The sequence below is a fragment of the Cibotium barometz genome, chromosome 12 (genome assembly GCF_041138505.1).
Source record: "Cibotium barometz isolate CiBa-2024 chromosome 12, ASM4113850v1, whole genome shotgun sequence".
Taxonomy (NCBI): domain Eukaryota; kingdom Viridiplantae; phylum Streptophyta; class Polypodiopsida; order Cyatheales; family Cibotiaceae; genus Cibotium; species Cibotium barometz.
In genome coordinates this window covers 9,759,142-9,772,840 of record NC_141057.1, presented here as the reverse complement: position 1 = coordinate 9,772,840, position 13,699 = coordinate 9,759,142, and the positions used below count along the sequence as shown (strand labels likewise).

The window sequence follows — 13,699 nt, the reverse complement described above, 5'->3', positions numbered from 1 at the left end:
TACAATATTGTAAAAGCTGATGCTTTTGGGGTCTTTTAACTCTCAGATAATGAAAGAATCAATGACTCGGTACAGTATATATGTATACATAAATATTGGTTGAATTCTGACTTTCGTATCCTTTTGGGTTTGCTTTCAGGAGTGGCTGTAGCCCAAGAGTTACACTCAGAAACTTTCTCTTTGAATGATAAAAAAATACTTAAATGGAGTAGGCTTGATCAAATGCCAGAAGAGCATAATCAAAAGTTAATTGCTTTTGCTGATACCCCCAGCTCCTCATTATCAACCCTCATACTTAGGGCAAGTTTATGCCAGCTTATTTGCTTAATGGGATCCGCAATAATGGAAGTTGGGCATCTTGTTGTAAATATTCCATCATCATTTCTACAAGGGTCAGTACTTCATGCAGCTTGTTTATCAATAAGTGCATTGGACACGGTCTTAAGCAATTATTATGCCGGGTTTTTTCTTCATTTTTTAAGTGAAAAACCCTTTTGTCTCCTCTTATTTGAAGTATCAACTAACTAGAAGTTATGGGCTCCAGGTTTTGTTTTCCTTTTACATTTGCACGACGACTATCCTTTTCGTTTATGAGATCTTTTCAAAACTGTGTATGTCAAAGAAGCAACCAAGTTAGAAGGTACAATGTGTTTCTATCAAAATGTCACAAAGCTTATATATACTGAGTCTTGTTGTTTTTAGTGGAGTTTTGGATTTTAAGATTAGACATATACTGAGTCTTGTTGTTTTAGTGGAGTTTTGGTTTTTCAGTTGCATATTTGGTTAATCCCTGCCTTTCTGGTCATGCTCAGGCTTGTCAGTCGCATTCAGTCTACCCTACGGGGTTCTATTGATGATATTGGGTGGCTGCAGCATATTCCTGAGCTGCCTCCTGTGAAAGACCGAACGGATAGGTTTGTGCAGCTTCTTGGTTTGGTCAGGTATGTTATTGTGCTTGTTGTTGTTGTGACCTAATGTTTATGCCCCAGGCATGCACAGACTTGAAGCTCAGTCAATTAATGTGTTCGGACTTTTATGGTTGCAACAGTAATGGAATACACAAGCTGCCAAACAGTTATGTTTACCTCCTAGTTCCTGGTACTGAGTTCTTTACAACCAAAAATTTATCTCAGTTGTTTCACTTTAGTTCATATCAGGAGTGAGTCCCAATTCTTATGCATACAAATCTGAATCTTCTTTGGGAACAGGTTTGTTTAGCAATCATGGCCCGCTCTATTTTGTCGACACAAAGAAATACTTTTCAAAGTTGGGTCTTACTTGTCATATTGCAAAAATACATAGTGAGGTATCTTTTTGTAGCTGGCAACCTCCCCATCTTAATCCTAGAACATCCTGGTACACTTGTTGCAGCTTGCCATGCTCCTGTCCTGATGTCAGGTTTGTCTGGACAGGCATCTGTGGAGACCAATGCTCTTGAATTGAAAAATTACATTGAAGAACTCTATTGGGGTTGTGGAAAATGTGTAATGCTTCTCGGGCACAGCAAGGGTGGGGTAGATGCAGCTGCAGCAATTTCTAAATATTGGTCTGATTTGAAGGACAAAGTTGCTGGGTTAGTTGTGGTTCAGTCTCCATATGGTGGAAGCCCTATTGCTTCAGACATACTACGGGAAGGTCAGATTGCAGATGTTGAAACACGACGTGTCATGGAGTTGCTAATTTGCAAAGTTATCAAGGTAAATATTTGATTCACAGCTTTGTGAGCTTTGCATACGTGTTATGTTTTTTGTGCCATGTAGATGCTGAACTTTGGAAGTGTGTTAGCTGCTTGTTTTGGTTTGTGTGTAGAAATCTATGGCGGATTATTTACAGTTCTGTGGTAGTAAAATGATCAATCTAAGCCTTATGTTGCGAAAGAAAAAAGAAAGTTCTATTACTGTCTACAAAAGACCAAAGGGTCTATGAGACCAAAATTGTTACAATGTGTCCATGAAGTGACAAAATCATCGAATAAAAACATGATAAAAAAACCCAACTAGAGCTGAGAGAAGAAACAATAGCCCTGTAAGTGCCAGTGGTACAAATGCTGCGATGATACAATGTGAGGGGATCCAAATGGGTCTATGACTGTATAGAGGCTTTCCACATCCACTGCCACCCCAAAATTTGTATGTATAATGTCATGTGCTTACTCCTGATCATGCGTGACAACATTATCACTTGTAGCGTCTCTATGTTCCTCCTTTCATCCTTCCCTAAGCTTGGCCCCTAGAAGGTTTCACCACACATAGCTGCGGTCAAAGAGCCAATACTTAGTATGGGGCTCCTGGAAATGTGCCTGAAAACACTCTCTCTCCAGATACTTAGTATGGGGCTCTTGGAAATGTGCCTGAAAACACCAGTGACTCCAAGGTATACGTACTTCTGCACAATCTGCACTGGGGCCTCCCCATATAAAAAAGATAATCGTGAGGTGACCATATAAGATGTGTTGAAGACCATAACCTTAGTTTTGCCCAAATTGACTGTAAGGTCTCTCTCTTTGCAAAATCTGTCTAATGCATCCAAGTGTTTCTGCAAACCCTCGGCTGAATCTGAGACCAAGACAATGTCGTCAGCATCTAGCAATATGGACACTAGTGTCTGAGCCAACGGTGAGCCTCTCTCCAAAATTGTCCACAAAGACTGCGATCAATGTATAGACTGTAGAGTGTAGGTGAGAGTGGGCAGCCCTGACTAACCCCAATAGTGCTACATATATCTCCCGTGGAAGTCCACTGGGTGAACATACTTGGCCAGGTACTACCTCGTATAGTGCCACCACACTCCAGATCATCTTATGTGAGAACTGGAGCTCTTGCAGGCGTCCTATCAAACTTGAAACGGGATCAGGTGATGGAGTCAAAGGCTTTGCAGAGTGGCTTAATCTACATTGACCAATTCTGGAAACAAAGAGTAAGGAGTGCTTGCTTGCTGTCTTCCAGCATGCAACATACATACTTCATGCACATAGAGTGCCACACATCTTGTCCTCGTACATTGATTCTTCAGAAAGGACTAAAGCCCTCCTTGAACAAACAATTAAAGCCCCCTTGCATCTCATAGTATACAGAACAATGGAGTTAAGTATGTTCCTGTCTCCACCTCCTTTATACTGCATACCTTGCATTCTGCAGCTCTTTACGTTCCTGTCTCCACCTCCTTGCATACTGCATACCTTGTGAGATGCACCTCTCGGCCTGCCTCTACATGCAACCTGTGTGATGAAACACGGAGCTGTCCCTTAGAAATCCTCAATGCATGTGATAGGTGATTCCCTAAGTATTAAGGATATCTCAATAAACTCCTCTTCTATCAGTGTTAAAAAGTTGTCTTTAAATAGACATATTCTCGATGGGAGAGTTAGTTTGAACCCATGTGCTGACTCTAGAAAGTGGTCCAAAACCCTCTCTAAACAGGCAGTGAAAACGGCCTCGTATCTCATAATATACTGGACAGTGAGAGAGAGAGAGAGAGAGAGAGGAAAAAGAAATCCACCGGAAGGAAATGAATGAGAAGGGCGAAGCGATGAGAAGAGAGAAATAGCATGGCAATGGTGAATCTTGGTTTCCTGTACATGTTTTAGGGTTTCGTCTGCAACAGAGTTGTTGTTTTAGGGTTTCGTCTGCAACAGAGTTGTTGTTTTAGGGTTTCCTCTGCAACAGAGTTGTTGATTTAGGGTTTCGTCTGCAACAAAACTGCTGTTTTAGGGTTTCGTCTGTAACAGAGCTGCTGTTTTAGGGTTTCGTCTGCAACATAGCTGCTGTTTTAGGTTTTCGTCTACAACAAAGATGCTATTTTAGGGTTTCAATCAGAAATTTTGCTGCTGTTTTAGGGTTTACACGTGCTGTTTTAGGGTTTTTCCTGCAGCAAAACAGTTTTTTTAGTGTTTCGAACAGAGGTTTTGTTGCTGTCTGGGGTTTACAGCTGCTGTTTTAGGGTTTCGCCTACATCAAAGCTACTGTTTTAGGGTTTTCCTTGCAGCAGAGAGAGAGAGAGAGAGAGAGAGAGAGAGAGAGAGAGAGAGAGAGAGAGAGAGTGGGTTTTCTTTGCTTTTGTACATGGATTTGGATGACCCGGCTGCTGCTGTTGGTGGCATGGCTGCCAATAGCCTTAACATGGATCTTATTGAGGAGATGATCGAGAAGGATGTGGGTTATGCTTCAGATGCCTCGGAGCAACAAAAACGTCAAAGGCTTGATGTTGATGCAAGCTACACTCCGGTGAATGTCGGAGAGAATGCAGAGGAAAGTTCTCAGGTACCTTCTCCGGAGTTTGCACGTTTGTTGTAGATCACTGGTGAGCTTCTGCAAGAATATGTGAAGGCAAATAGCGTGCAAATGGCTGCAGTAGATAATGGTGGTGTGGCTGATATATGCATGGAGACTCCTTTGTTGCTACAACAGCTAGCAGATTTTCATGATCGTGCTGCTATCTTCTTCTTTACTAGGCGTATTCCGTTGTTGCCTCGTCTTAGAGCATGGTTGGGCCGCTTGGTGTCGCCTGAGGCACTTGAGGAGATTTATGATGGTCCGAGAGGCTTTTATGAAAATACTTTTTCGCACTTCGGAAGCCCGTAGGGAAGTCTTGGAGCAGGTGCCACTCTTTTTGGATGGGCAGTTGGTTCATGTGGTTCCGTGGAAGCCTATGGCAGAGTACCAAGATATGTTTTTTTTTTCCGAGAAAAGATCCTTTCATTAGTTATGTAAAAAACGCCCGTAGGGCTACAAAAGAGATCTCTCCTGCTCCTAACAGAGAGAAGAGCAGTGAATACATCATGGCAGCCCGGGAGACTCTCCCTAGGTGCTGCAAAATACAAAAATCAGTCTAAAGGACTGAACGGCTAAATCATACAATGGGGGGGGGGAAGAGCCAAACAGGAGGCCTGTAGTGCCAACGGGGGGATCCCGTGTGTAGGGTGTAGAACGGGCCGCAGCGCCAAGTGGTATGAAAGGCCTGGCGCCGTAAGATCGCCTCATCCGAGTCTCCCCGGATGCGGTCGTACTGACCTCGCAGGGTGTGGATCAACTCCTGCCAAATCCCTCGAACAGTCTCTGCTGGTGGCTCCAATCTCCCCTCAAAGGCCGTGAAGCACCGGGCCCTCCAGGTGAACCAGATGGTGAGGCTGCTGAGGAGCTCCCATCGTAAATCCCTCTCCTGTGTCCAGCTGGCGGACGAGTAATCCGGTGCCGGAACCAGGCGAGGCTGGCCCCTAATAAAGCTGATGGCCTGACTGCCCTGCTCCATCTCATAGCCCATAGCAGGCCCTGACGAAGTCGACCAAGCAGCGGCACCCCACGTAAACATACCCTCTGGAGAGAGGGGGGCCAGAATACGCAGCATCCGCAGCCAAATCTGCTGAGCCTGAGGGCAGTCCCAAAGGCAATGTCGCTGTGTCTCCATAGGGTGGCCGCATCGGACGCAGGCCACCGGGAGACCGCTGTAAACAAGCCAAGTGCCAACTGCTGAGCCCCTGTGGGCGACCAGCCACTGAAAAGCCGAGATCCTGCGGGCCTGTCGACTAGCCCAGAGCCGAGCCCAGAAATCCTCCAGGAACTCCTGTGATAGTCCCTGCAATCGCCAATGCCCCGATGCCGCTGGAGAAACCGTCCTCCTCGCCGTCAAGATATGCCATCCCAGCCGAACAGTATACTGGAAAAATGTGATCTCTGTGGCCTCAAGGGATGCATAAGGATCATGCCACTCGTACTCTCCGGGGTCCCACTGCAGCCGGGCCAAGGGGCGCGCTGCATATGCCCATATGCGCCAATCCGGGAGCACGTCAACAGGGTCGGGGTCAATATGCCACTTCCGAGAAGCGGCAGCCACTACCCGAATCCTCTGAAAGGTGCACTCTGCAACCAAAGGCGACTCCACCTCCACTCTCTGGAGTCGGCCCTCATCCTGAATCTCATAATAGAGGCATCTGCCATCCTCAGTGCTAGCTCTGACAGCAATCAGGATCTCCAACTGTGTGAAGGCACCCATCCACCGTGGGGCCACTGGCTCGAGAGGTGTGAACCACTCCTCTGTAAGTGCCTCCCGAATATCATCCCTCATAATCAACCCCCCTCTGAAGTGACTCAGCCTCTCCACCTGGGTCTCCTCTGGTAGACTGCAGAAAGCCTGCCAGTCTCCAAAACTACGAGCTGGGCCTGCCGCTAAAGGTCCCCAGGCTAGACGAGGCCGAGAACCCAGCATATGACCCTGCTCTGTACGAACCGCTGGGCTCCAGATGAGCGGCTGCCTGGCCCGCTCCTCAACACAAGACGGAGGCCGCTGAGAGAGCCCCGGTCTCAGTAGCTCCCAAGCTCGCAGGATACTCAAAGCAAATCTGTCCTCCCATCCTCTACTGAGGCCTGTCCTCCTCATCTCTATGAAAATCCAGCGAATCTTTGGTGCCCAAGTACCCCCTGCAGGAGGCGCCCGGGCCTGCAGTCGCTGCAAGAGGAGCTCTTTCCAAGGCTCAGCGCCTGGAAGCAACCCCCGAACAATAAGCTTCCCCAATAAGGCTCTACTCTGATCGACTGGATCTATAATGCCCAAACCGCCCTGAGCCAACGGAAGTGTAATAACTGCCCATGCAACCTTTGCCCGGGCTGGCTGACCGTCCCGCCCAGACCACAGAAAGTTCCTGATCAGCCTCTGTACCTGGCTGATGCAAGAGCTCGAGAAAATCCAGCAAGACGTAATGTACCACATAGTCACTAACAGCACCTGATTTGCCACCACCACCCTCCCAGCCAAGGATAGTCGAGCTGTACTCCAATACAATAGCTTCTTCCGAATGCTCAGAAGAAGCGGGGCAATCTGCTGCTCGGGTGACAAATCGAGGCCAATCTGGCATCCCAAATACCGCACTGCTGTGCCGGAAGGAATCCATCTAAAACCGGGGTCCGGACTCCATGCCGGAGTGGGAGCACTACTGATCCAAAAGGCCACTGTCTTGCGCCAATTGATCAATGCTCCCGAAGCTGCACTAAAAACCTGGAGCGACTGCTCTGCCCGAATAAGATTGGCCTCTTGGCCATGCAAAAATAAGCCCGTGTCGTCTGCAAACTCTGCATCAAGCAAATCCTCCCCCCGGACTGGGAGCTGAAGTCCTCTCAAACCAACCTCCTCTGCCGTCAAATACATACTCATAGCCTCCGCAAAGAAGAGAAAAAGGAAAGGGGCGAGAGGACACCCCTGACGGACTGATCTGGTCAGCTCAAAACTCGGCCCCCGACCTCCTGGAGTACCAAGATATGTTGCGCCAGGCTTGCCCAGTTTGGGTTGAAGTGAAACAATTCCCACCAATGTTTTGGCGTGTTTTACCAGGTCTCATGCGAGGTATCGGTGATGTCTTGGTGGTGCCTCGAATGACATCTAGAAACCGAAATCGTCTATGCATGTTGTGGGATACTGGGAGACCTAGGCCGACACATTAGCGTTTCAATATGGCTGCAACCTTTAATGTATGAATTGAGGTGGGATACATTTGCTGGCCACTGTTTCAAATGTGGTGAGATGGGCCACTTTGTCTCCGAATGTCCTAAGATAGAACAAGTTGTTGCTACTACCAAGGATATCGTTGATGGGCAGTTGCCCGTGGAAGATGAGCATGATGCTCCTTTACATGATGCCCAGCACATGGATGTACATGTGGATGTTCAGAATGAGGTTGAGCAGCCATGGGTGGAAGTACGTGGTAAAAGGACACGATTTGTTGCCCCGCGGGGGGATTTCTCAGATGCTGTTTGGCAGGGGCCTTTGCGTACTCATCAGGGGGCCCTTACATACATATGCTCGTCGCCCTTTGGGTTCAGGTGCCCAGCAACAGACCAGGATTGAGAGGCCGGGAGGCCAACTTTCTCAGGGTACAGGGGCTCTTGGGGTGGATAGAGTAGAACGCTATCCTATTAGAAGTCGCCTAACAAAAGAAGCACAACAACAATTGCCTCTTGTGTTTGGTTCGAAGGGTGAGGTCATCTCGCCATGGGATGGTCATTACCCTTCAGCACGTGCTCGGGAACTCCAAGGGCAGTCTGAGATCACAAATACCATGTCTAAAAATGCAATGCTTCAAAAGGTTCGTGATTTGGCAGATTGTCTTGGGCCTAGTACACGGCCTCGTTGATTCCTTTTCTGGGAAGGCTTATGAAAATTGTACAATGGAATGTAAAGGGTATTTCTTCGCGCCAAAAGCAGTTCAGGCTTTGGCGTACAACTTTTTGTCATGGTTGGGATGTTTTGTGTGCAGTTGACCATAAGCAGCATAAGTTGGCTAGCAAAGCCTATGTATATAATGGGTTTCATGTTTTCTACAGCGGACATCCTGCTTTGCAGTCAGGTGTTATGTTTGTTGTTCGTTCGCAGTTTCAGCCTTCTCTTGTGATTCAAGATGTTCATGGAAGATTTCTAGTGATACAGATTGTTTGGGATGATACGCCTTTATGGTTGTTAGGGGTGTATGCTCCAAATAATGCTCGTGCACGCCGTTTGCTGTGGAATGACTTGTGTGCTCTTTCAATCTCTCATCCTGGCTTTGTGATGGGAGACTTTAATATGTGTGTCTCCAGGGAGCAAGCCACGTTGTCTCATTCTGTAATGGATGGCCAGGAGAGCATGGCGTGGGAAGCTTTTGCAGCAAGGTCGCTAAAACAAGACATGTGGTCTTGGTTGCATCCAGATGAAAGGGGTTACACTTATGCCTCACAACAGTTTCGGGGCACTTATGCTAGATTGGATAGGATGTATATTTTACATCAAGATCTCTTTTTGCCAGAGGTTCTTACTATGATGGTTGATCAGCACAACAGGTTTTCTCGGATCATTGGCCGCTTGTGTTTGAAATGGTCTATCATCCTGTGGATGCATATAAAGGCTCGTTGGGACGCTTGCCTTTGCGCTTAAATCACACTTTTTTGGAGCATGAAGTTTTTGATGTTTATATGCGTCAGTTGATACGACATTTCTCCACAAGAGTGTCCATGGCTGATTATCATGCTTGGCGAGTGTTCCTTACCAACACTCGGAAATTAGCACGGCATTATGGTCTTGCTAATGCCTCTATACAAAAACAGCATGTGGCTCTTCTTGAGTCGCTTTTAAAGGGCTTGCAGGCGTTCATGTTTACTGACTCTATGGATGCTGAAGTTGTGGATGCAATAGAATGGCTGAAAAAGGAGCTATCTAGGGTGCAGGAAGCACAATATGTTCGTTTTAAACTACTTGCACGTCTTGATGCTTTGCGGGATGCTAACTGTCAATCTCATCGCTTCTATGATAAGTTGCATCAAAAACATATACGTGAGAATATTGTTAGGCTGATGGATGCCCAAGGCAACCTTGTTACTCAACCTTCTGAGGTTATTCAGCATTGCATCAGGTTTTATGAAGATTTGCTTGCCCCTCAAGAGGATGTCTCGCCGGTTGTCCTGGCTGCAAGGGAGTCATTGTTTGCTGAAGTACGATATCAAGTTGACCCTGATATGGCGGTTCAGCTTGATGCTCATGTTACTCAAGGGGAAGCGGAAGCTGTTCTCTCCAAACTTCCCATGGGAAAGAGTCCTGGTTGGGATGGTTTGACAAATGAGTTTCTCCGAAAATATGCTGATCAGCTTGCAGAGCCTTTGACGCTTATTTGTCAAAGGGTTTGGGATGAGGGATATATGCCTGCCGATTGGAAGTTGGGCATACTTCGTTTGTTGCCCAAACTCCCTTCGCCTACTTCTTTGGCTCAATGGCGCCCCATCTCACTTATGGGTATTATGTATAAAATCTTTACAAAGATTTTCGCCAATCGCTTGCAGAAGGTGCTTCCTACTCTATCAATATGGATTTGTGCATGGCAGGAATATTTTGCATAATATTCTTAATGTTCAAATTGGAGTGGATTATGCCAAGGCAAAGAAGCAAGAGATTGTGATGGTGCAGCTGGATCTTGAAAAAGCTTTTGATCATGTCAGTTGGTCTTTCCTTTCTCAGTTAATGACAGCCATGGGCTTTGGTCCCAAAATGGCTAATTTGGTGCATTTACTTGGCTCTGGCTCTATCACGCGGATTATGCTCAATGGAGGACTTTCGGATGGTATTTCTCTCACCCGTTCTCTCCGGCAGGGCTGTCCTCTTAGCCCTCTTTTCTTTGCCATTGCCACTTATCCTATGTTATCTCGCCTAGATGCTATGGCATCGCATGGTGAAGTGGTTGGTGGCTTGGGCCACGGACAGCGGCCCGGCCCTTGGATATGAGGACGTCCCTGGCAGTGCGATGGCAAGCAATTGGTTGCTCAACCCCTTGCGGATGACACTTTTATGTTTCTCAGGGCCGAAAAAGTCAGTATAGATCGAGCAATGGAAGCTTGGAATAATTTCTTGGGTATCCGGTGGGTGTGGATGTGGACCCCCAAGCGCTTCTTGCTTGGATTTCTGCTCGGATCTCGGATAAATTTGTGTATTGGAAAGCTCAAGGGTGGCCTATGCACGTGAGGGTTAAGGTAGCTCAGTTTATTATGCTTAGCATGATTTCCTATTTTTTGCCTTTGCTACCTTGGACGCACAAATCTCTTCTCCGTTTGGTTGCTCCCATTCGGTTTATGATGTGGAAGAGGCAAGGAAATATTATGGGTCAAACATGGATAGCTTGGAATCACATTACGACACCCAAAAGAATGGGTGGGGCTGCTTTACTAGATGTCGGCTTGCATATGGTGGCGCGTAGGTGGGTGCTTTTTCAGGATATGTGTTTGCAAGAGCAGCCTTGGGTATTCATGGCTCGTGACTTGATTGAGTTGGAGGGATTGTCACATGGACGGACACGTGTGCAGGCTTCATGGTGGGACATTGTGAACGCGGCTCATCCTGTCCGTATTCGCTCATCTCACATTTTATCGCATATTCTCCTTTCTTGGCATGAAGTTCTACTATTGGCTTGGTGGGATCTTGGTCATGAAAGACTACTTTTGAACTCTTTGCAGTACGAAACATTTGTGGAGTCGCGTGTCATTGTTTGGCCAGACAAAGATGCTTCACGCATACGACTCAACCGCATGGTCAGGTTAGGCTTGGTTAGAATCTGAGATGCTGTGATACCTGGTCGTGATAGGCCATATTCGTTTCATCGTATTCGGCAGCACTTTAGGGTTCCTCGGACATTTCAGCCACTATGGGTTGACATCATGTATGCAGTTGAGCCTTTTACTCCATTGCCTTGGCCATCTACAGATCAGCCTTGGCTTGATTGGGCACTATGTAAATCTGGTGACTTGATATCACTTTCAGCTAACCAGGTCTATCATAAGCTCGTATCAGAGAAAGATTGGGTTTCAGCCAAGGCCAATAAGGTGTGGGGATTGCACAAATCTAAATCATGGTGGCAGAAAACTCTTATGCGTGGTTGGCAGTCTAAACTCCCTTACCAAGGTAAGGTTTTCATTTGGAGGATGTTGGTGGGAGGGTTACCTACATGGGATCAGCTCAGCCGTCGTAAAATTACATTGGCCTCTTGCTTCTTCTGCACGACATGCACTGAAACAGTTATGCATCTGTTCATGAGTCGTCCAGTGGCCCGTCAGATTTGGTCTTTTGTCTCTCGCGTTTGGGAGGCAGTAGAGAGGTCTACTGTTTTGGCTCATCAGTGGATATTTGGGATTTGTCCTCAAGTCATTACTTCGGACAGTCACTTGTGATATTCCATTTCCTTAGATGGACAGGACTTTGGCATATTTGGACTACACGGAATGGGTTCATCTTTGATTCCTTGTCTGAGAGTTGCTCCAGGAGAATACAATATTGAAGCAAATGCATGTGCACTGGCTCACTATCCATGTAACAGAATTTCGAAGTCTATTGAAGTCTATTGTGGATGACCGTAATGTTGGTGTTCCCAAGGTTAATTTGTGTTTCTGATAGAAAGTCTGTATGCAATAACTGTGATAGTTCATTGACATATACAAGTGCAGTAGGGTAACTGTCTTTGCCAGTGTAAAACATGCTCCTTCCAGTGTGTAAATTGGATTGTTATTGTAAATACCAAAAAGGGTCGGGGATATTGACCATCCCTGTTTCATAAAAGGCAGTAGTGCTATACGGTCTTGTAGCCTGTTTGTAAGGGCGTTATCTCTCTACTGCTTACTTCTTGTTCATTTTATTCTTGTTTAATTTTCAGGGTGACATTCGTTCTCTAGAAGACTTAACTTATGATAAGAGACGGGAGTTCTTGGCAAAGCATCCACTACCAGCTGATTTTCCAACAGTCTCCTTTCATACCCAAGTGAGCATTGCGCCTGGTGTTATATCTACCATGTCACATATAGCGCATGCCGAGCTTCCTTGGCTACCTTTATCTGCCATACATGGAGCAGATTTTCAAGACCCTATACCAGCCACTAAGCTACCTGTTATCATTCCTTTGGCAGCTGCTATGGCCATCTGTGCACTACACTTGGACCTAAGATATGGGGAGAAGAGTGATGGCCTTGTGGTCCGAAAGGATGCAGAAATTCCTGGGTCTGTAGTGGTGAGGCCTGATCGAAAGTTTGACCATGCTTGGATGGTTTACTCTCGATCACGCAAAGAAGTTCAGGAATCTGACGCCTCGCAGATGTGTGAGGCACTCTTAACACTGCTTCTAGAGGAGGCCCAGCATCATGTGTATGAAGGTGAAACTAGATGACGTTAGGAGATGATAAAGGGAAGAGATTGTGCAAGCATATTGCTTTGAGCCCATTATTATCCATTTCTTGTATCAGAGTTGCCACTGGCAAGTGTGTGAGCATATGTATACTAACCTTATTTTTAAGCAAGGCTCTTCACCTTGTTTCGTAACATTCCTATGAAAATTAGTTGAGATGGGAAATCATGACATTGGGATTGTATTCAAAGTCTATCTTTGAAGAGCAGGATGCTCTCTCTCTCTCTCTCTCTCACACACACACACACACACACACACACACTCAGTTGATGCTTGTATCAGAAGAATTATTTTGGGTTTGTTTGGAACTTTTTAGCTGGAGAATGGATAGGAAAGTGTATCCCTTTTTGTAATGCTGCAAGTCAACTCGAATTGCATGTACTGTGCACCGAAATTCATATACTGCTGACATTAAAGTAGCTTCCTATAGATAACACAAAAGCATGCAGGAAAATATGTTGTAGGGGTGTAGGTTAATAGTAATTTGTTTTGTTTCCACTCCTTTTGACTGTTTTTGGCTTCTGCAAGTACAGTAATTATGTGAGATGAGTCCTGTGCTCCTCCTTGAAAGGATAGCTGATTGTGTGTTGCTTTTTATCATTACTACTAAATTGTGCTTTGCAAAGCTTGTGAATCTTTCTTTGTATCATTAAAAATTCGAGATATAAACTGGGCATTGTTGTTTTTTATAATAACAATAATAATGTGGCTTGCATTGCCTTGCAAGCTTGGGCGATTTTGACATAGCCAAGTGCTAAACCATCTCTGATTACATGGATTTGAAAAGATCAACTTGGTACGATGATAAAGCCAGGAAATGCAACATCGATGCCGTTTCAAAGATTGAAAAGCGTAGATGGAATAACTAGCCCCATAATATGAAACAATGTAGTTAATTATGCTTCGGTGCTAAAACCCATTTGTTAGCACTTAAAAGTGCTAATTAGCACTTAAAAGTGCTTTTATGCAATAAATTTTGATGATAACTTTACTATACCATGTATAAGAGGGCATGGGATTTGTAAA

The 13,699-nt window shown here is 45.8% G+C and overlaps 1 protein-coding gene across 2 annotated transcripts in view; it reads left to right on the top strand.

Moving 5' to 3' along the window:
• LOC147633032 (uncharacterized) overlaps window positions 1-12,857 on the top strand; it is a 34,137-nt gene extending 21,280 nt beyond the window's left edge. For both annotated transcript variants that reach the window (XM_086806030.1, XM_086806031.1), the window contains 7 exons: window positions 140-392; window positions 545-640; window positions 813-941; window positions 1,049-1,098; window positions 1,209-1,306; window positions 1,413-1,697; window positions 12,149-12,857. In XM_086806030.1, coding sequence (XP_086662156.1) covers window positions 140-392; window positions 545-640; window positions 813-941; window positions 1,049-1,098; window positions 1,209-1,306; window positions 1,413-1,697; window positions 12,149-12,655 — 1,418 coding nt within the window. In that variant the 3' untranslated portion in view covers window positions 12,656-12,857. The remainder of the gene's footprint in view (window positions 1-139; window positions 393-544; window positions 641-812; window positions 942-1,048; window positions 1,099-1,208; window positions 1,307-1,412; window positions 1,698-12,148) is intronic.
• The last annotated feature ends 842 nt before the right edge of the window (window positions 12,858-13,699 follow it).